General features: G+C 42.7%; 1 protein-coding gene across 1 annotated transcript in view; it reads left to right on the forward strand.

The window, feature by feature from the left end:
- The window catches only part of CFAP251 (cilia and flagella associated protein 251), a 130668-nt gene that overhangs the window by 51956 nt on the left and 56271 nt on the right, over positions 1–22441 (forward strand). Inside the window, exons 12-14 of the mRNA XM_073626813.1 lie at positions 1495–1689; positions 9558–9808; positions 12907–13058. Of these exons, the coding sequence (XP_073482914.1) occupies positions 1495–1689; positions 9558–9808; positions 12907–13058 (598 nt within the window). The remainder of the gene's footprint in view (positions 1–1494; positions 1690–9557; positions 9809–12906; positions 13059–22441) is intronic.

The raw sequence follows: 22441 nt of genomic DNA on the forward strand, positions 1-22441 counted from the left end.
GCGAGCATGGGATGAGGTGACAAGGGAGTTTGAGAGCAGGAGGTCTTGGGAGGAGCGAAGAGAACGATTAGGTTGGTATTTTGTGACTAGGTTAGAGATGTAGCTAGGGGCCAGGTTGTGGATGGCTTTGTAAGTTATAGTTAGTATCTTGAATTTAATTCGGTGACTGAGTGGCAGCCAATGGAGGGATTGGCAGAGGGGTGTAGCAGACGCTGAGCGGTTTGTGTGGTGGATGAGCCTGGCCGCAGCGTTCATGATGGACTGAAGTGGGGATAGCCTATTTAGAGGTAAACCAATGAGGAGGGAGTTGCAGTAGTCAAGGCGGGAGATGACCAGGGAGTGGATTAGAAGCTTTGTCTATCTATATATATAGATAGATATAGATATATATATATATATATATAAAATATCTATATATATGTAAAACTCCAATAAATATGTCCATATTACATCTTGATTCACACTAATACGTTTTTTGATGCTTTTTGCATTTTCCAGAAATGAAGGGAATTATTTTAACGTGGGTTCACATCAAACACATGCCTCTGAGGTTTTGGAAAGGGTCAGGGAACTTTTTTTCCCGCAAAATGCAGCGTTTTGCATGTAATAGACTTCAATGGACCCGCATCCAAAACACAAGTACTGCGTTTTTTTTGCCACGGTTTAACTGAGGCCCCCTCAGATCCCGCCCCCCCCCCCCCCATGTGAATGGGTATCGTGTACCCTATCCATTCACCAAAAAAGCAGTGAAATGTAAAAAAAAACAAGAGCAGTTTTTTGACAAGTCCTTTCTTTAAAAAATAGCTCTGTCTTCTCCCGCCGCCGTCTTTCCCGGTGCCGTCTTCTCCCTGAGTCGTCTTCTTCCGCTGCTGTCTCTCCCGCCGCCATCTTCTTACAGAGCTCTCTTCTCCCTCGCCACTGTCCTCTTCCTCGCCAACGGTTACCTGCTAAAAACAAAAAAATCTGCTCTTGTCCTGATGCTTCCTCCGTTGTGATGTCCCCAGCTGCCTGACATCTCTTATGTGTGGCCATCCGATGATGTCACCCGTAGAACCCGCCCCTTGTGACGTTTTTTTTCGTGAATTTTTTTAGCCGGCAATTTTTTTTTTTAACATTCAGCTGTCAGCGCGGAAGCTTGCTGACAGCTGATGACTCATCCATTGCTAAGGCCCCAAGCAGCTGACTTCCTGACCTGCTCCTTACCCACCAGCTATATACAGTGAATGTAAAAAAAAAAAAAGACACAAATCGCAAAGCACAGCAAAAAGCACGGCAGAAACACTCAAAAGCAACATGCATAGATGTGAATCGAGCCTTACTGACATTGCTGTCTTTGGACACATTTCCAGCAGCAGAAAGATCAGTTGGAGCTGATAGGAATGATTACTGTGGTCAGGTGTTTCTACATTACTCACCCCTTAATTGTGAATGTTCTTATTCCCCCTCAATGTCTCTGCATCACACACTGATATTGTTACATTCCTTCTTTTGCAGATATTATGTCACTGGTGATTCTCGTGGACATGTGAAATTTTATGACCAACAACTACAACTTCTAAACTGGTACAGTCATCTTAATCTGACTCCAATCCGGTCCATTTCTTTCTCAAAAAGCTCCCCTGTACCAGCAAGCAATAATACAAAATATCCTCAAGATTGTTCTATTACAGGGGATCAGTTTGCTGTAAGGTAAGTCGGAATACCTAGTTTATACTGAAGGGCTTATTTTGACTAAAGGGTAACTCCACTTTCGTGAAAAAAAAAATAGCAAATAAAAAAATTATTATTAAAACCTAAAAATTACCTTTCCTTTTCAATCTACAGTCAATGCTGATCTTGATGTAAAATTTCAATTTAGTTTTAGTCATAGTCTTTTGCCTAAAATGCCATTTTAGTTTGTCGTATTTTAGTCTTCTGAATTGTCTAATGCGGCGTACACATGGGCATACTTTTCGACCGGGCTGGTCCGACGGTCTATCCGACGGACTTTCGGCAGACTTCCGATGGACTTTCCCAACAAACGGACTTGCCTACACATGATCACACCAAAGTCCGACAGGATTCGTACATGATGACGTACGACTGGACTAAAATAAGGAAGTTATTGGCCAGTAGCCAATAGCTGCCCTAGCGTCGGTTTTTGTCCGTCGGACTAGCATACAGATGAGCGGATTTTTCGACCAGACTCGAGTCCGTCAGAAAGATTTGAAACATGTTCCAAATCTAAAGTCCGTCAGATTTTCGACCGAAAAAGTCTGCTACAGGTCTGATGATGCCCACACACGGTTGAATTGTCCACCGGACTCGGTCCGTCGGACCAGTCTGGTTGAAAAGTCCGCTCTTGTGTACGCGGCATTAGTTTTAGTCATATTTTAGCACCTGGTCACACCAGTGCAACTTCTCATGCGATTTGATAGTTTCAAATTGCACCATATTGTCTGCAATTGAAGCAGTCAAATCGGTGTGACTCTGACTCAGTTATAGTCACACCTATTTTTAAAGTAGTTCAGTCACTACTTTTTGCAAGTTCAGGTGCGACTTGCATAGAAATTAGACATGTGCGGTTCGTTTAGTTCTGAATCAAAATTCAGATTAATTTTTCATTATTCTGAGATTCGGATGTATCTGAATTACAATAGTGATCAATTTAAACAAATCCGAAATAACAAAACGAAATTCGGACGAAATTCCAAATCGAATTCAAAAACAAGAATAGAATAAAATAGAATAGAATAGAAAATAAAGGAATAGAATAGAAAAGAATTGAGTAGAAAATAGGAGAATAGAAAAGAACAACAGAATAGAATAAATTAGAAACAATATAACCGTCTTCCGAAAATTCAAATAGAATAATTTTGAATGCCAATTTGAATTCTATTTGAATTCAGATGAATTGAATTATATTTGACCATTTTCGGAAAATTTGAATCAAATTCGAAAAGAATAAACTAAACAAATTTCGGAAACAAATTTAACTAAACCAAATTATTTAAATAATGAATTGAAACCAAACTAAACAAATGTTTTCGTTCTGCATATGTCTAATAGACATGAAGTCGCACCTAATGTTGCACGATTTCAAAGCTGCATTCGGTGTGACCAAAGCCTTAGTCAACTAAAATGTCCAGTACATTTTAGTCGTCTAAAATCTCCTACAATTTAGTCGACTACAATCTCCGTTACATTTTAGTCATCTAAAATCGAATGGGTTTAGTTAAATTGTAATGCATTGTTTAAGCATTTCTCTAGAATTTCCAAACTCATATACTCCTGGAGTCCTCCTTTGTGTCCTATGACAATTTGTCCTGCACTGCCTCTTCTACCTCTTCTAAAATGTTACTAAAACCACAACAGTAAAATCTGTCTGTATATGCAGAATAGCATGCTTGTTATACTCACTGTGGAACTTAAGGGGTTAGTCCTCTGCAATGTGTAAAAAGGCTCTTTAATCCTGTATGCACAGATCCTCCCCCTCCGGGCAAGGCCAGATAAGACACAGTCAGAGTAGTAAAGCTGCACATGCTCAGTTTGGTCTCTATTGCTGGAGAGAACATTTGCTGTTTCAGTTGAGCTTTTCAGGTTACATGATATTGACATCACACATTTGGGCGTGTACACAGATCCTAAATGACAGCACAGTCCCCCCCCCCTCCATGCCCAGTAACTAAAAAAGAACACAATGGGTGGGATGTCACATCACATCTGGGGTCACCAGTACGGTATTTGTAAATTGAAATCATATCCCCTCTCAAGCGTCTCTTCTCCAGAGAGAATAAGTTCAGTGCTCGTAATCTTTCCTCATAACTAATATCCTCCAGACCCTTTATTAGCTTTGTTGCCCTTCTTTGTACTCGCTCCATTTCCAGTACATCCTTCCTGAGGGCTGGTGCCCAGAACTGGACAGCATACTCTAGGTGCGGCCGGACCAGAGTCTTGAAGAGCGGGAGAATTAGCGTTTTATCTCTGGAATTGTTGGTAATCAGTAGATCCAGTAACGCTTTATTTCTAGTTGGTGCGTCTACCATCTGACCCATAAAATTGTCCTGCAAGACATTTGGGAACTGGCGAGCCTTAGACGAATGCATGGTTCCCTCCGCCCAGTCTATGTCTGGATAATTAAAATCCCCCATTATAACACTTCCCATCCTTGCTGCTAATCCAAATTGTGATAGGAGATCTGTCTCCACTTCCTCCTTCAGGCTTGGGGGCTTATAGCATACTCCCAGTATTAATTTCCCCTTAGCTTCATCCCTTTGGAACTCTACCCATAAGGATTCCACCACCTCCCTAGCTCCCTTAGTGATGTCATCTCTCACTCTCACTTGTACATTATTCTTCATATATAGACCTACCCCTCCCCCTTTTTTACCCTCTCTATCCTTGCAATAAAGGGTATACCCTTGAATGGTTGCCAGCCAATCATGAGAGCTGTTGAACCAGGTCTCTGAAATTCCCTCAAAATCCAAATCCTCCTCGTACAACAGTATCTCTAGTTCACCGATCTTGTCCGCCAGGCTCCTGGCATTGGTGAACATTCCACGTAGTTTAGACCGGTCGCATATTATCCTCTTATTGGGTTTTTCCGAGATCACAACTAGGACTTGCTACTATACTTACCTTGGGTTTATGTGCTTTGGTCAACCTACCACTAATGCCCCCAATACTACCCTCTGGACTATGTTCCGCGCTGACTATCTCTACCTCTAGACCCCCCCCCCCATCGCCTACTTTAAAAACCCCTCTAACTTTTTGGCCATCTTCATGCCCAGCTGATCTGCACCCTCCTCATTTAGGTGCAGTCCATCCCTTCTATAGCACTGGTTATCAACTGAGAAGTCGGCCCAATCCTCCAGGAACCCAAACCCCTCCTTACTATACCAGCTCCTCAGCCATTTGTTTACTTCCCTAATCTCCCTCTGCCTTTCTGGTGTGGCTTGATTCCTGATAATACTACCTTGGAGGTCCTTTTCCTCAACTTAGCTCCCAAGTCCCTAAAAACTTTCTTTAGGACACTCCATCTGCCTCTGACTTTGTCATTGGCGCCAACTTGCACCATGATAGCTGGGTCTTCCCCAGCCCCTCCCAATAATCTGTCCACCAGATCCAAGATGTGCCGAACCCAAGCGCCCGGTAGACAACATACAGTTCGGCGCTTCCCGGCAAGCTTGGTTCCTGGCCAGCTTCCAGTAGGACGCACAGTGCCGGTTCCCTGGAATTACACATTCCTGAGCGGGGTTCGTTTGGTGTAGCCGAGTGACGTCAGGGCTCGTCACCCCCTCTTCCCCAGCTTAGCCCCTGAGTCTGGGTTCACACTGGAGCGGTGCGGGAAACCGCATGTGATTCGAACAAGAATCGCACCGTTTAAATCACATGCGATTCTTTGCAGTGCAATTTGAGCCTAATCATTTTGTATGGGTTCAAATTGTACCTCCCTCACATTTTTGTTCATTGACAAAAATTGGAATTGAGTTTCATCAGTTTTTCATCAACTGACAAAAATGCAAATTGTTTTTTTTGTTTTTTTTGTTTTTTTTTAGTTTTCATCACTGGAAACATACCTTGACAAAAATTATGAAGAAAATATCTTCGTCAACAAAATTAACACTGTCTGCAGCGCTTTCATTTTCTGAAAAATGCAATATGGCAACCTGCAGGTGTTCTGTACACAGATGGTGTATGGACTGCCCCCTGAAATGTTATTTCTTGCTTATGTGATTGGCTCACAGATTTTCCCAGAAGTCTGCACTATTATACAATTCAGATTTTTTTGGCATCCCGTGCAACAAAATGTCAGGTTTGGTGAGATACTCTCAAAGGAAAATCACATCTAAAGGGATTTCCCTGCAATTTTCCTCATGAGTGCCCTGCAGGTGCAGCAGCTGGTTGATAATTATAAATCCACTCCCATACAGATTTACTCTGCATGGACACACACAAATTATTCTTCAGAATAACAAAAGGTAGGAATCTGCAACAACGGTTTTTCTCAACAAAAGTGGAGTTACTCTTTAAACAGTAAGTTCCTAGGTTGTTTAGTTATCTCAGTGTGATGGCATAGAGGGTTCCTTCCTTGGCTTTAGCAGGGTTGCCTCCTCTTCACCTTCGTCAGTAGCCTCCTCTTATACATGACTGTATGGAGTTTGCACAGTACTATATTTCACATGCTGGTTAAACACAGTCACAATGTTTGTAATTGTTAGGTACTGGAAAGATGTGATCCCTACACTAAACATTATATTTGGTGTCTCTCTCGAATGTCACCCCCTCATGGGTATACTTGGCTACTTTGACACAACCGCTCTGGATCAGTACACTATACGGCTATATATTATGCGTTCTTTAGTTATGGATATTTTTCAAAAAGTTGTAACAATCAGAAAAAGATAGAAATGCAGTATAAACAAAGCCATCCATGTGTAATCAACAGAGATAAAAGCAGGATATTACAATAAGGCTAGGTATCATATAGAGCCAGTAGTCTTAAAGTGTTACTTAACCCAGGACCATGCATTCACTATATCTGGTTACCCACAGTACACAGAACATGGAAATGGAAATTATTTTAGTAAATATAAACTGCTAAATACCTTTTCTCATCAGCAGTATTTAACAGTCTTATGACTTCTATCAGAGTCTGGCCGAGCACTGGTTAAAGCTTGTAGGAGGAGTTTTCATTCTCCTCTGACTGTGCTATGAGACTGCATGACCCCTGGCCCTCTGACTAGACTGTGCTGATTGGCCCTGTGCACCCTCCCGAAAAAAGAAAAAAAAAAACATCTCTAGCAATACACACCAAACTGAGCATGTACAGAGTACCTCCAAGGCTCTGTTCTATCAGGAGATAGATTGGGGGCAGTGGTAAAATGGGAGGATCAGAGAAGACAGGATTGAACAGCCTTTTTACACAATGCAGAGTATTAACCTCTTAGGTTCCACAGTGAGTATAACAAGTATGCTTTACTGCATATACTGATTTTACTATTGTAGGTTTTATAACGCTTTAACTTGTGATCATCATAGGCACACATTAAGCCAAGATTATAGCCCAGAAAGCTTCGTGAAGTTGGACACTTCATCTGACATCATTATACAGGATATTTGCAGAGCTCTCTTTGTTGCTTGCAAATTGATTGCCAGGAGTTGGGTTTCTTTGACTGCCCCCATGGCTAAGGAGTTACTTAGTGGAACTACACCGCATCTGTTCAAAGCAAATCCCCCCATCCACCCATATCTCCATGCTTTATTTTGCTGAGAAATCACCTTGAAAAACACCTCCTAATATTTTTAGCTGTGGCCATCTTGAGTAAGGGCAGTTGATTCATGTAGCATTTACTTCCTGGAATCCATCTGCCCTTAGCTCAGACATGCAGGCAGGAGAGTGTGCCTAGCTGAGATATCCCATCATCCCCTCCTGAAGACTCCTGGGATGTATGATGTCATTTGCCTAGGCCTGAAAACCAGGAAGTAACTAAAGAAATGTAAAAAAAAAAAGTTTAAAACAAGTGAATATGATATTCTTTCCTATCTATTTACTAATGGTAGCAGCATGAGGATTAAAAATAGTCAGTGTTTATTGGGAGAATGAAGTTCCACTTTAAAGAGATGCACAATATACTTTCATCCACAGAATTTACATATAATGAAAGTTTGTGCCTGGCAAAATTTCAATATATTCTTTATGGTTTGTAAATGGATAGCTGCTTTGGACTTGGCCCCTCCTCAACGGTTGTTGTTACTCCATTTGTAATAAGTACCCTTTGCCGGTGCTTGATTTGAGTGGTAATGATCAATGTGGTAAATGATGACTCAACTAAAAGATATATATATATAATTATTTTATCATTTTCATTGAGAATGTCAATTTATATTATGGAGTTTTCATAGCATTATACTTGCAACCTGTAAATGCTAAAAGAAAGCAGCTTCCTATGGGGGTGCACAGAGAAGAGGAGGAGCCAGGAGTGCCAGCAGGGAACCCCTTAAAAGGGGAGATCAGAGCCACTCTTAGAAATTCAATTCATATTTTTTATTTAAAAAAATGAGGACTTTACAATTGCTTTATACCCAAAAGCAAATATCTATTATATTGTAGCTTACTGATTCTTAAATGTGATGGCTTCATTTGTTTTCTTTTCTAGGCTTTGTTTGTTTTATTTTAACATGGTGATCCTGCCAGTATCTGTTGTCTTTCAACAGAACAAACTGTCCTGCAGATGTAGCACTTGAAGGTTTTTGACAAACCATTTGCCACTGACAGGGGTGCTTAAAACTGCTGCTGTAACTGCCTAACCATTTGCCTACTGGGCACTTTCGCTCCCTTCCTGCCCAGGCCGATTTTCAGCCTGTCAGCACTGTCACATTTTGAATGATAATTGCACAGTCATGCAACACTGTACCCAAATGAAATTTGTATAATTTGTTTCACACAAATAGAGCTTTCTTTTGGTGGTATTTAATCACCGCTGGGTTTTTAATTTTTTACAAAAAAAAAAAGATAAAAGACCGAATATTTTGAAAAAAAAAAGTTTTTCTTAGTGTCTATCAGTAAATTTTGTAAATAAGGAATTTTATCTTCTTCAATGATGTGTGCTGATGGGAACTGATGAGGCAGCACTGAAGGGTACTAATTAGGTGGCACTGATGAGGTGGCACTAATATGCCACACTGATGGGCACTGATGGGTAGCACTGATATGCGGCACTGATGGGCGGCATTGATGGGCAGCACTGATGAGCAGGCACTGAAAGGCAGCACTTACTGGCATCACTAATAAGCACTGATTGGTGTCACTGATGGGCACTGATTGGTGTCACTGATGGGCACTGCTGGGCTTTACTGTAATCAGTAAATCTACCACAACTGGTGAAGGACTGGTAAGCTGCAATATATAACATTTTTGGTTTGGGGTTTAATACCACTTTAACTTCTAACAGATATGACTCTTTAATTAAAAAGATCATTATATTGAACAAATGTATTGTTTCGTGTAGCCAACAAATGATACTGCATCCCATTAATGTTTTCCTGCAAAGGAGATTCTGCAATCCAATTAAACATGTATGATTATTCGGACTTTGTTCAGACATTCCAACAACAAAATCCATGGATTTTTTCCGACGGATGTTGGCTCAAACTTGTCTTGCATACACACGGTCACACAAAGTTGTCGGAAAATCCGATCGTTCTGAACGCGGTGACGTAAAACACGTACGTCGGGACTATAAACGGGGCAGTGGCCAATAGCTTTTATCTCTTTATTTATTCTGAGCATGCCTGGCACTTTGTCCGTCGGATTTGTGTACACACGATCGGAATTTCCGACAACGGATTTTGTTGTCGGAAAATTTTATATCCTGCTCTCAAACTTTGTGTGTCGGAAATTCCGATGGAAAATGTGTGATGGAGCCCACACACGGTCGGAATTTCTGACAACAAGGTCCTATCACACATTTTCCGTCGGAAAATCCGACCGTGTGTATGGGGCATAACAGAATTTTGGTAAAGATATGTATGCATAATTACCTATGGCTATTAAACATATCAATTCTATCTTTCAGCAATTTTATTGCATCCACATGGGATGGTCAGGTGCTGCATGTGTTTACAGATGGCACAATGCTGAAAAAGGTGTTACAAGAGCCCAGTGAAGCTGTCCATGCACTTACCTGTCATCCTGGCAAGACACAAATTGCCATTGGAAGTTACAATGGAATCTTGAAAGTTTGGGACTACAAAGATCGAAACTGTTTTATCAGCAGGATTTTTGGCAAAGGCAAATCTTTGCAGTGCCTGTCATATGACCCTAAAGGTAATCTCTTTCTTCCGTTTTTCCCTCTCACTTATATGTGGTTGATATGCAGAAAAATATAGGTGACAGGTTTTCTAATAATAAAATCCTTTTAAGCCTAGCTGCAAACCGTGGTATCTGACTGATAAGGGTGACGCTCAACATCCATAGATAACATCTACTTGCCAAACAGTAAAATTAGAATATAAATGTTCCCATAGTTATTGCATGGTCCAGTTAGGCTGCTTGGGCAATGTGAATGACATCCTAAAGTGGACATCAGGACACCAAAAGGAAGAATTAGTTCAATAGACGAACCCTCAGTACCTACATTTAAAACCTTAAATGTGATAGTATCATTAATGGTAAAGATACCACAAAATCTTCTAAATCTGGCCATATGATCTGTCTGTTAAATATATTACATCACTATCTTAAACTGAGAGACTAAATTCAAAACTTTGACCCCCAGAAGATGTTTGCCATAATGTGCAAGTATGCACAATATATTTGCACATTATGGCAGAGTTAACTAGCAAAATTATCCTCTCCGGAGCTGCAATGTCAGCAGCACGCCCCTCTGTTGTTGGCACGTTCATCTTTTCATGGTCTTCTTACAGGTTCTGAGTCTCTAGCCTCTTAACTGGCCTGGTCCGGATGACATAACGATTGTATACTGAGCTGGGAATGTGTGGCTTGGTGTACACGTATAGAAAAAAAGTGCTGGCAAAAAGGCAGATAGGAAGATACATGCATAGTCTTTTTCTATCATAAAAAGCCTAGCTGATCTATAGCAGAAATTTAAAAATGACTCTGGTCTATAAGGGTTTTACAGGTGTAAGAGCTGACATGGTTAAAGCCTGATATATCATAAATGCTGGCTGCGGAGAAATAATATAAAACACATTGCACAATGATGAGAGGGAACAGGGCCGTCTTTAATACTGATTGGCCCCTTTGCAAACATTTTCTTGGGCCCCCTTCCATGTAATTTCCCTCTCCACCTACTCTGAGACATACAATAAATAGCAGATAGACTCAAAATCAGTTTACTGAATCAGATCAGGCAGTGATTGCGATTGGTTACCAGAGGTTACAGTGTACCATTACCGCTCACTGACTGGCTGCTAGAGGTTATAGCACACATTATGGCTCACTGATTATTTTCTAGAGGTTACAGCACATGACTTCTGTTTGTTAACTGGTTGCTTGAGATTACTGTACATCAATACTGCTTACTGATTGGTTGCTAGAGGTTACTGCACATTCTTACCACCCACTAATTGGTTGCTAGAGGTTACTGCACATTATTACTGCACACTGATTGGTTGCTAGAGGTTGCTGCATATCCTTACCGCTCAATGATTGGTTGCAAGAGGTTAGTGCACATCATTACTGCTCACCGATTGGTTGCTGAAGGTTACAGCACATCATCCCCCCCACTGTCTGCACACCATGGACTGGGGAGGTGAGGGGACCCATCAATAGACAGAAAACTCATAGGGATCCTGGGACTCCTGGGATCAGTGGCTATGCTGGGGGAAGAGGGATGTGATCAGTTACAATGCTGGGGGTTGATGGGATCAGTAGCAGTAGTGGGGGGATGGGATTAGTTAGGAGGCAGTACACTGTGGCAAATTCTGAATCGTGTAGAGCAAAGCTGGAAATATTTGGCAAGCATATAGTGGGGGATTTTACATTGACCACCAATGTGAGGGGGAATTTACACTGACCACCAATGTGAGGGGGAATTTGCACTGACCACCATGTAACGGGGGATTTTACGCCACCCACCAATATAAAGAGGGATTTCTACACTGACACCAATGTGATAGGATCATTTACACCAACCACCAATGTAAGGAGGAATATACACTGACAACCATTGTTGAGGAGATTTGTACTGACCACCAATGTAAGGTGACACTTCTACACCGACCACCAATGTTAGGGGGGATTTACACTGACCACCAATGTAAGGGCAATTCTGCACTTACCACCAATGTAAAGGGAAATGTACACTGATCGCCAATGTAATGAAGAATTTGACCACCAATGTAAGGGGGACTTTCATACTGGCTATTAGTGTAGATGAAAGGATTGCACACTAAGCCCCAATGTAATGAGAATATTTACACTGACCATCAATGTAATTGAGACATTTAGCCTGCATACACATTTCTTTGTGTCGGGAACGCATGCAAAATTGTTTTCCTGACACCACAGAAACCTGCTGCGTAACAGATACACAGCATTGCCATTTATTGTTAATGACACCCTCATGCATCTGCTGATGTGTATTTACATGTTCCACCTCCAATTTGCTTACCTTTGCAGAACAGGCTGATGTTAGGCTTAATGACCACAGTTGTAGGTAGGACCTTGAAGCATGCCTCCCTGGTGGGCAAGCATTCAGCAAAGTGATGGTGGATATGATCTCGGGGGGCATGATATACATATGAATTCCTTCTCTATTTACATATCAATGGCGTTGGCCTGCGGCTATTTGCATATTAATGCCGTCGCTATTTACATCTCAATGCTGGTTATTTGCATGTAAACACAGGATCTGCAGGTGAGTTATCTGTACAGGGTAATGTGGCAGAGCTGGGCAACATTAGTAACAGAACTAGATATCGGAACACAGCACAGGACTAAAACTTCAAGCGACAAGGAAAGTTTAATCAGGATAGTTGGCAAGTATGGGGCAGCTGCTTTGGGCCCCACAACAATGATGGGGCCCAGGGCAGCTGCCCCTTTTACCCTACCTTCAAGATGGCCCTGAGGGGGAAGGATTGATACAGATGAATACAAACGTATATGTACATATTTTCCAGGTGATAGCAACCACTTCTAAAGGGGGGAGTAGCCATTATACCTTGTTTATGGCTGGTGCCAGGGGTTTGTACTGAATACACTTGTCTGCTTGAGTATTATCTGTGTACATGGGTAGGCAACTGCTGGGCAGAAAGAGAATTGGTTGGCATTCAGATTATGTATGCTGATCCAGGGTACTGATGTGTTTGCAGGTTGCTATGTGAAGTACAGTGTGTCATATGTTACCCCGGACAGCATGTACATGGTCTTTTGTCTTGACTTTTGTTGTCTTGGAATTACAGGGTTCTATTTAGCAGCCGGCTTTACAGATGGAAGTGTACATATAATGGATGCTGTGACTCTGGAAGATGAAACTAAAGAACCATTCAAGTATGCAAGAGGATCAATAATTAATATCTGTTTCTCTCATGATTCGCGGTATCTTGCTACAGCGGTAAGTATCAATAAAGCTACATTTTTACCTTCATATATAGAAAGTATGGTAATGGGAACCTGTCACTAAGGGACTCCTGAAGCAAGCAAAGACTCATTTACTTCAGTGAATAGGAAAAAACGCTAGGTGGAGCAGGAAGAGAAGAGCCCAGTCACGTGACCTGGCAAAGGCTCTCCTCCAATCCGCTCTCCTCCAGTCCCAAAGTACTTTCTAAAGCAGGGGTCTCAAACTGGTGGCCCTCCAGCTGTTGCGGAACTACAAGTCCCATCATGCGTCTGCCTGAGGGTGTAATGCTTGTAACTGTCCACCTTGCAATGCCTCATGGGAGTTGTAGTTTTGCAACAGCTGGAGGGCCACCAGTTTGAGACCCCTGTTCTAAAGTATTATGGTATCTTGGAGAACCTTCCATAGGACACCACAGGTTCCATACTTTAGCCTGCATTTGCTAAATCATTCCCAAAATGCAGGCTAAATGTACAGGGAATACAGTATTGCAGTGTCCAGTAAAGAGCAGCTACCAATATATGCCCTCTGTTATGAACGGGCCTCTAAATGTCAGTAATTTGTTTTTGCATTTTTCATATCTTTCTGCCCTCACTTTAGAATGCCCATTCATTTGTCAAGTTTGTGGCCAGTCTTTTTTTTAAATATTTGTAGTGATACAAGCAGATCTACTGTTATGCTCCCTTCTCTCACCTCATTTCTCCGGTGGTCATAATTTCAATATATGATTGTGTCTTGCAGCCTTATGTTTCAAGGTATCAGAACGTAGGCTGGCCATACACTGATCCAATTTCTACTGTTTCCTGCTTAATAATCTGAAATTCTATCTTTTGGTGGTCCTGACAGCACCACCTGGCTCAACAAACTTTGCTCTGAAGATCGTAGGAGTGGGGTGGAAATTTTCTGGGCAAATTTTGGCTGCAGCAAATCACCTGCAGTCAGTGCTGGGTATTCCAACAGCCTGGAGCGCCTGTTGCTACATACAACAGCCATTAGAAGGGATTCCTCCATTCACACTGTCTAGCATGGATCGATGAATCTTTTTAGTTTAGATTGATGAGCCCGCAGCCTGGGGTTTGGCCAGCTTATAAATTTAAGTTATTTCCCCAGTGCCATCACTTACATTCACAGTTGTAGCACATTTGAAAGAGGAGAGTAAAAAGAGGAAGACCTAAACAGGGATCTGAGATCAGTAAGGTGATGGTTAAAGTCACAGAAATATATATGCAGTACAACACATATTGTTCTAGTAACCTCTATGTTCTAGGCCAAGGGTAGGCAACCCCCAGCACTGGTGCTGCAAGCGGCACGCGAAGCCTCCTTTGCTGGCACTCGACTCCCTCCCCATCAGCAGAGTAGCGCAGGGAACTGTCAGTGAGACACTAATGCATTACAATCTCAGAGTTCTCCATGCTGCACCTGCACTGAGGGAGAGGCACTGTGCCCCCACACATTGTAAAAGATGGGAAACATTGTTTGGTTCTCTAACTTTGCTGTAGCTGTGATCGTCAGCTTTTGTGATGGGAAGAGATTGGGTGCAGTTCTGCTGGGGGGTTGGGTTTCCAGGAGGAGGAGGACTGTCATTGGCCACTGCTAAAGCCAATCACAGTCCTGTTAGCCTCGTCCACCATCTGGAAGAAGATGACTCGCTTGGTTGTCACTACCAATCACAGAAAGAAGGGATTTTGAGACAACCACAATCAGGTGACAGTTTGTGGAATTACTGTTAAGCTTCTGGGAACTTTATTGAAACTACTCCTGACCCATTGCGTTAGTTACTACTGAACCCCTTGCACTCTGTGTCCCTTTAAGCCAGAGACAGTATTCAGTGCAATGAAAATCACACCCAACTTTTCCTGTGGCGCAGAGCACCACACTTTTTCTCAGCTGTGGGGGCCCAACTTATGATCCTGCACACAGGCCCACTGCTTTCAGAAAATGCCCCTGACCTGAGCTCATCATTGTGCATCCATTCCAAATGCTTGTATGTGACATCACATAGAAGCACGTGGGCTGGATGCGAGAGTTGGATCAACAGGATGAGTGTGCCAGGACAGGTAGATGTGTCTCATCTCTGCTTCCTTTCACAACTCTGCTTATCACGCATATCATAGATGAGAAGAGGGTACAGTGGTGGGGAAAATGAGTAGGAGGGGTTCAGAGGTGGGACCGAATAGCAGGAGGGTACAGCGGTGGGGCAGATGTGCAGGGAGGTACAGTGATGGAAGAGATAAGGGCGTTCAGCAGTGGGACAGAAGAGCAGGGGGCTACAGTAATGGGGCAGATGAGCAGGGGGTTCAGTGTTGGGGCAGATGAGAAGGGGGTTCAGTGGTGGGACAGAAAAGCAGGGGGGTAGAGCAGTGGGGCAGATGTGAAAGGAGGTGTATTGGTGGGACAGATGAGCAGAGAGTTACAGTGGTGGGGCAGGAGAGCAGAGGGAACAGAGGTGAGACAGATGTGCAGGAGGTACATTGGTGGAGCAGATGAGAAAGCGGGTTACAGTGGTGGAGCAGATGGGTTCAGTATTAGGACAGATGAGAAGTTATTCAGTAGTGAGATAGAAAAGCATGGGGATACAGCGGTGGAGCAGATGTGCAGGGAGGTACAGTGGTGGGGCAGATGAGAAAAGGGGTACATTGATGGGGCAGATGAGCAGGGGGGTTACAGCGGTGGGACAGAAGAGCAAGGGGGTACAGTTGTGGGGCAGATGTGCAGGAGGTACAGTGGTGGAAGGGATGAGAAGGGGGTTCAGCAGTGGGACAGAAAAGCAGGGGGGGTTCAGCATTGGGGCAGATGAGAAGCAGGTTCAGCGGTGGGACAGAAGAGCAGGGAGGTACAGCAATGGGGCAGATGTAAAAAGAGGGGCATTGGTGGGACAGAAGAGCAGGGAGTTACAGTGGTTGGGCAGAAGAGCAGGGGGGTACAGAGGTGGGGCAGATGTGCAGGGTAGTACAGTGGTGGGGCAGAGGTACAGGGGGTTACAGTGGTGGGGCAGATGAGAAAGGGGGTACATTGGTGGGGCAATTGAGCAGGGGGTTACAGTGCTGGGACAGAAGAACAGGGTGGTACAGTGGTGGGGCAGATGTGCAGGGGGTTACAGTGATGGAGCAGATGAGCAGGGGGTTACAGTGGTGGGGCAGATGAGCAGGAGGTTACAGTGGTGAAACAGATTTGCAGGGGGGACAGTGATCTGAAGTGTGGAGTTGCAGGAATTGGGGCTGATCTGAGGCGTGAGAGTGCAGGATGTTAATTTCTCGCTACTAAAGTCGTTTACAGCATTTACTTTATAAAAAATACTTTTCGTGATTGAGAGTGTGAAGTTGACATTTTTTTGTTATAAAATCAGCACGCTCAATTTCTTTGAAAACATTTTTCGGCACACTGTGCTCAAAAGGATGCTTACCTCTGGTCTAGTCTTTCTTCTACAGGAGCTGTGCAGGGAGTCAAAGTGTAGCTTCATTCAAAAACAAAAATGTACACATTATAATACATTGCAGCTTACCAGTCCTTAGATGTGGTTGCTGCGTATGTTTTCTTTTCTCTAAACCTTTTTCCTTTAGGCCCCTTTCACACTGATGGACCAATCGGATCCACCTGTCAGTGTTTCAGGTGGATCCAATCGGACCATCCATTGCTCTCTATGGAGTGGCGGATGTGCGCTGAGACTTGCCAACATCCAATCTGATCCTGTCCGCTAAAAACAGATGGATTGGGATCTGTTCCCCATCTATCCGGTGGATCGGATGACAGACGCATGGAAACGGACAGGTGGTCCGTTTCCATTCTGACAGCCCATAGAGGACAGCGAGCTGTGTTTTTGTCTGTTCTGCATTAGCGGAGCGGTCATGCGCCTGGTCAGCAGGGATCAGTGGAGAGATCCCCTGCTGAGCCAGCAGACTCCGCCAGTGTGAAAGGGGCCTTACTTTCACTTGGTGATTCTGCCAGTAACACACTCCCAGTCCTAAATGACAACACTCATTCACCATTCAGTATTAAACAAAATAGGACTATGGCATCCTGCCCCTCTGCTATTTTTCATAACATAGAGGACTGTGGAGTTTGTATTCCTCAGAGATTACTAGGAACAATTTAATATATGAGTCAGTAGAGTCAGGTACACCCCATTAACTATTCCCCCCCTCCCCCCAACACTTACCTGAGTCTTCTGTCGCTCTAGTGCTGTGCCGGTCTGCTGCTCTTTGTTCCCCTCTTCCTGCTTTCACATGCTACACTTCGAGCAGCAGTCAGTTAAATCCTGTGAGGAGGGCGCGGGGGGGGCGTGGCTGAGCTGTGCTGTTTGTGCCTATGGATGTACACAGCCCGGCTCGTGAGTACGCCTGCATGGGTGCCCCCATAGCACACGCCTTGCATTGTTGGCACTCGTAAGATGAAGGAGCGGAGAGCGCCGGCAGGGGACTGCCACAGAAGAGGTAAGGGACCACTCTGAATATCGTTGCACAGGACAGGTAAGAAAAACCTCTTTTTAATTTTAATTTTTAGAAAATTGCCTTTAGAACCACTTTAATTGGGCTTTTACGAAGGAGAGCTATTGAAGTGTGTTGGTCCCCAGTATATATAAATTGTTTTCTGATAGCACTGTTTATGCATAATCTAGAAAAGGAATAGTGTGGTCGTGTGACCATTTACTGTACTATATTACCTGAACAGCAATAATGTAAATAGAGGACATGATTAATAATGAGGAGCTGTTGTCCTTTTTAGATTTTTTAGCTGTTGTCCTTTTTTACATTTGGAAGAGTCATCTTAATCTAAAAAATCTTGTCAATGTTGGTTAGTCTATTAAAAACCTGCCAGTATAGAGTTAGTCAGTGCTCGCATAGAGCAAAAGTAGCTCTCCAATTATATTCATCTGTGTACTACTTACTGTATATAACAATGTGTCCAGCATCCATCACATCAAAGTCTATCCACAGTAGTTGTGACTGCTATAAGCATACTGTATATGCTACTGTTATTGCCAATTACATCAGAGTATGTATCCACTCACATATGCTGTTGTTCTCATTCATACATATGCCCACTACACTGCTCCAGCTGGTGAGCTTTCAGCTTTGCTGCTCACCCGTGATTTACAACTGCTCTGCTTCAGGGAGACAGATAATGAACTCCAGCTATGAAATAATAGTTATATGGTAGACTATCAGAGGGGAGTATAGTCTTCACCTCTCATGTCCCCGGCCAGTGATAGGGATGTAGTATCGCTGGAAAAGCCACAGAGGGTTTAAAAGCCCCTCTTCTAGGGGATGTCATGCTGTGCCTACTTGTTACTTCATGCAGAATTTTTAGTGTTACTGCTGACGCGTTTTGATAGAAGCTTTTTCACACATTCCTCCCTCTAATGCCGCGTACACACGATCGGACATATCGACAAAATCCATGTTTTCTTTCTGACGGATGTTGGCTCAAATTTGTCTTGCATACACACGGTCACACAAATCTTGTCGGAAATTCCGAACGTCAAGAACGCGGTGACGTACAACACATACGACGAGCCGAGAAAAATGAAGTTCAATAGCCAGTGCGGCTCTTCTGCTTGATTCCGAGCATGCGTGGAACTTTGTGCGTCGGAATTGTGTACACACAATCGGAATTTATGACAACGGATTTTGTTGTCGGAAAATTTGAGATCCAGATCTCAAATTTTGTTTGTTGGAAATTCCGACGGAAAATGTCCGATGGAGCCTACACACAGTCGGAATTTCCGACAACAAGCTCCCATCGAACATTTCCCGTTGGGAAATCGGACCGTGTGTACGCGGCATTACTGTCCTTTCGGTAAGGGGATTGGGTGCAAACTTTGTTCTTTGGAAAATATTTATAGATTTTTTTATCTTCATCTAGAGAGGGTCTAAGGATATATATCAGATATATTTATTGAACATGCCAACAATGATTACAGCCTGCAGTTTATGTCATATGCCAGGAGAGACTTCCTGGACCTTAACATTTTCATTGAAGATTTTGAACAGGACCTTTAAAAAACAAGTGGACTGCAATAGTAAGATTCTCACCATCAGTTGTCATCTCCTGTAATGTTTGATGAGCATACCACAATTTATTCAGTTGAGGCGGAACTGTAGCAGATTGGAAGATTACAAAAAAGAAGCAGATGAATTAGTGCTCCAGGCTATGGAAAAAAGGTTATGAACGAGAGACACTATTGAAGCAGAGTGGGTAGAGCTTACCTAGAGAGAGTCTTCTATAAGAGAAGGATGTCACAATGATGATCCATCAATCCATTTGACTTGGCCATTTCGTTTAATTTCAATGCACAAACACCTACTGTAAGAAGAATCATTTCTTGACATTGGAATCTCTTGAGGGAGGATAACATTCTGACAAAGGACAAAGAAAACCATAAACATCCATTCCCTAAACATTCACAGGAATATCTTAGTAAGAGCCTGACTGGCGCCCTCGTTTGGGGATAGAATGGGTAAAATGTGACTGGTGTGGAGGTAGTTTCATATGGAAAATGTCACAGACCAAATCAAAGTGCATATTTTATTTTGACACTTTTGCTTCACCAGGGCTCAATAATGATATGGAATTGTTTGCTTTTTTTTTTTTCAATTAGTTTTATTTAGGTTTTATACATATGTACAAAGTGAAGAGATATCAAAAAATATGCAAACCACTGTATAAAATACATCAGGAACAGCAACTGTCTGGATAAGACATGAAATGCACAAGGTCTATGCAGGATAGCACGCAACTCAGAGAAATTCGATAACAGCAGTATACAAATACCTCAATGATGATCCCAGCGTAGGAAGTAAACTATTCAGTCTCAGGGAGTGTAAGAAGACACAGGGTCACACGATGAGACTGGAAGAGACGCGGTTTAACCTTAAGCTGCGAAAGCGGGTTTTTCACTGTCAGGGCAATAAGGATGTGGAACTCTCTTCTACAATTGTGTCAGCGGGAAGTATTGATAGTTTTAAAAGACTTTTGGACATGCATCTTAGTGAACACAACATAAAGGGATATGGGAAATTATTATCGACATTGACACACACACACACCTACACAGCTTGACCTGGATGGACTAGTGTCTTTATTCAACCTTAACAACTATGAAACAGTGACATTATTTACAATGTGAGGCATTAACCCATAAGGTCCACGGTTTCCATGAGCGATCAAACTTATCTATCAGAATTGTTTGCTTTTGTTGAAGAATTATGAGTGTTATATTTTACTTTTTATTTATTAGTTTCAGAGTTTTAAGAAAACAATAAAGTGTTTTTATTTTATTTTTAAGACACAGGATTGTTATATACAGTAATTGCTCCTGAAACAGAAGTTTTAACAGGGTAACTTTAGAGACTGATTAATAATGAAGCTATAAGGATATGATATAAACAAGCACAACAGGGGTTAACAGAGGGAGGAATACATGAAAAACAATGCCCTAAGCATTCCTTGACAAAGAGAGAGGCTTCTATCGAAACGCATCGGTGGTAACACTGAGGCACAGCGTGAAATCACCAAGCAGAGCAGCTTTTAAATTGGCTGCGGCTTTTCCAACAGTACTGCATCCCCATCACTGTGCCACTGCCTGGGGCCCTGACAGGTGAAGACATCACACTCTCCTTCTGATCGTCTACATTCTAAACCACTACTTCATGGCTGGGATTTATTATCCGACCCACTAAAGGAGAGCAGTTGTAAATGGTGGGTGAGCAGCAAAGCTGAAACCCCACCAGCTAGAGCAGTGTACTATGCATATGCATAAATGAGAACAGCATATGTGATTGTATACATTCTTTGATGTAATTGGCAACAACAGTATCATTTATGCTTAGAGCAGTGACAGCTACTGTGGATACACTTTGATGTGATGGGTATTGGATACATTGTTATATAGGTAGTCCACAGGTGAAGAGCCATCATTTGCTTCAAGCACTGATTGATCAAATGTCAAGAGAAACAAGATGGAAGGTGCCAACAAAACACAATCAGTAAACTTTTGTTACTTTGTACTTTTTGATATATTTGGTGTCTGTAATTATACAGGAGGTTGTTGAGAGAGGTCTTTTAAAAAAAAAAAATTTTATACACATGGCGTCTTATTTAGTGCCGGTTTACACAGGGGCGACCTGTCAGGCGACTTAGCCACCTGACAAGTCGCGCTCCATGTTTTGCAATGAAACCGCTCTAATAGGAGCGACTCAAGTTGCTCCAACTTAGAAAAAGGTTGGCTGTACTACTTTGGGGCAACTTCGGAGCGGCTTGCATTGACTTCTATACAGAAGTCGTTTTGCAAGCTGCGCTGTACGGGCAGCTTCAGAGTCGGGTGACTTTAAAGCCTCCCCTGTGTGAACCAGCACTAAACCTATGTAATTGTATCTGTGCTGTAACAATAAAAGATAATTGATTTGATACTGATTTGTTGGCCCCTTAAAAGTCCATCTTGTTTCTCTTCATTTTTGATTACGTTAATAGGATGTTGATGCCTTTGGCAATCCCCTGATCCCTTTGGAAGGACTGACTGATACTATATTGGCATGTTTATATCTGAGGACTGATCCAATACAATGTAGCTGATGAAAAGAAAACTGAAAGCTCCGGTCGGGAGCCACTGTACTAACCATGCGATCTCCCCCGATGAGCTGTTGTGTTGGACGGGTTATTTTGGTTGGTAAGCAGACTGGTTGGGGAGTTGAGCTGGGAATTTTCTCTGGTTTTGTTTTGCATGCATTGCCCTTCCATGTGCTCCTTGCGGTGAAGGCCAGTTTAAGATTGGGACAGGGGCCATTTGTTTGAACCTAAGGCAGCTACCTAAGCAGCCTTTTGCTGGCGCCGGCCCAATGTGAATATATCATTTTATATTTTGTCCTTAGATATGCTTTAATGTAAAAGGTGATTATTAACGATAGGCCTCATTATCATCTGTAAACATTCCTCAGTAGGGAAACTGCCTGTTTAGGCATTTTGATAGTAGATAAACAGGAAGCTATTTATATTTAACATCTTAAAGTCCTACGATCAGGCAGGCTCTGTATTGCAAAAGAGACATGCAAACCCACCTGCCTACTCACACTGTTCTTTGGAAGAAAAAGCGCAGCTCAGTTTACATACCAGCACAGAGCCTGTGTGCAGGGATGGCTGTCGCGTGCATGTGCAGGAGTGACGTCATCCCACGTTGGCCAAGCAGCCAGGCATCCAGAAGACTCCAGGTAGAAGATGCTGGTGAGGGATGTCAGACCATTGAAGGAGAAGTAAGTATTGCAGAGTTTAGCTCCACTTCAGGATTCCTTCAGCACTTTAGTGATATTAGTAAAATCTAATCAGTAATACAAAACATCATTGCTATTTAAAGTGGAGTTCCACCCCTTTTTTAGTGGGTTGCTATG

Source organism: Aquarana catesbeiana, linkage group LG01 (genome assembly GCF_042186555.1).
Source record: "Aquarana catesbeiana isolate 2022-GZ linkage group LG01, ASM4218655v1, whole genome shotgun sequence".
Lineage (NCBI taxonomy): Eukaryota > Metazoa > Chordata > Amphibia > Anura > Ranidae > Aquarana > Aquarana catesbeiana.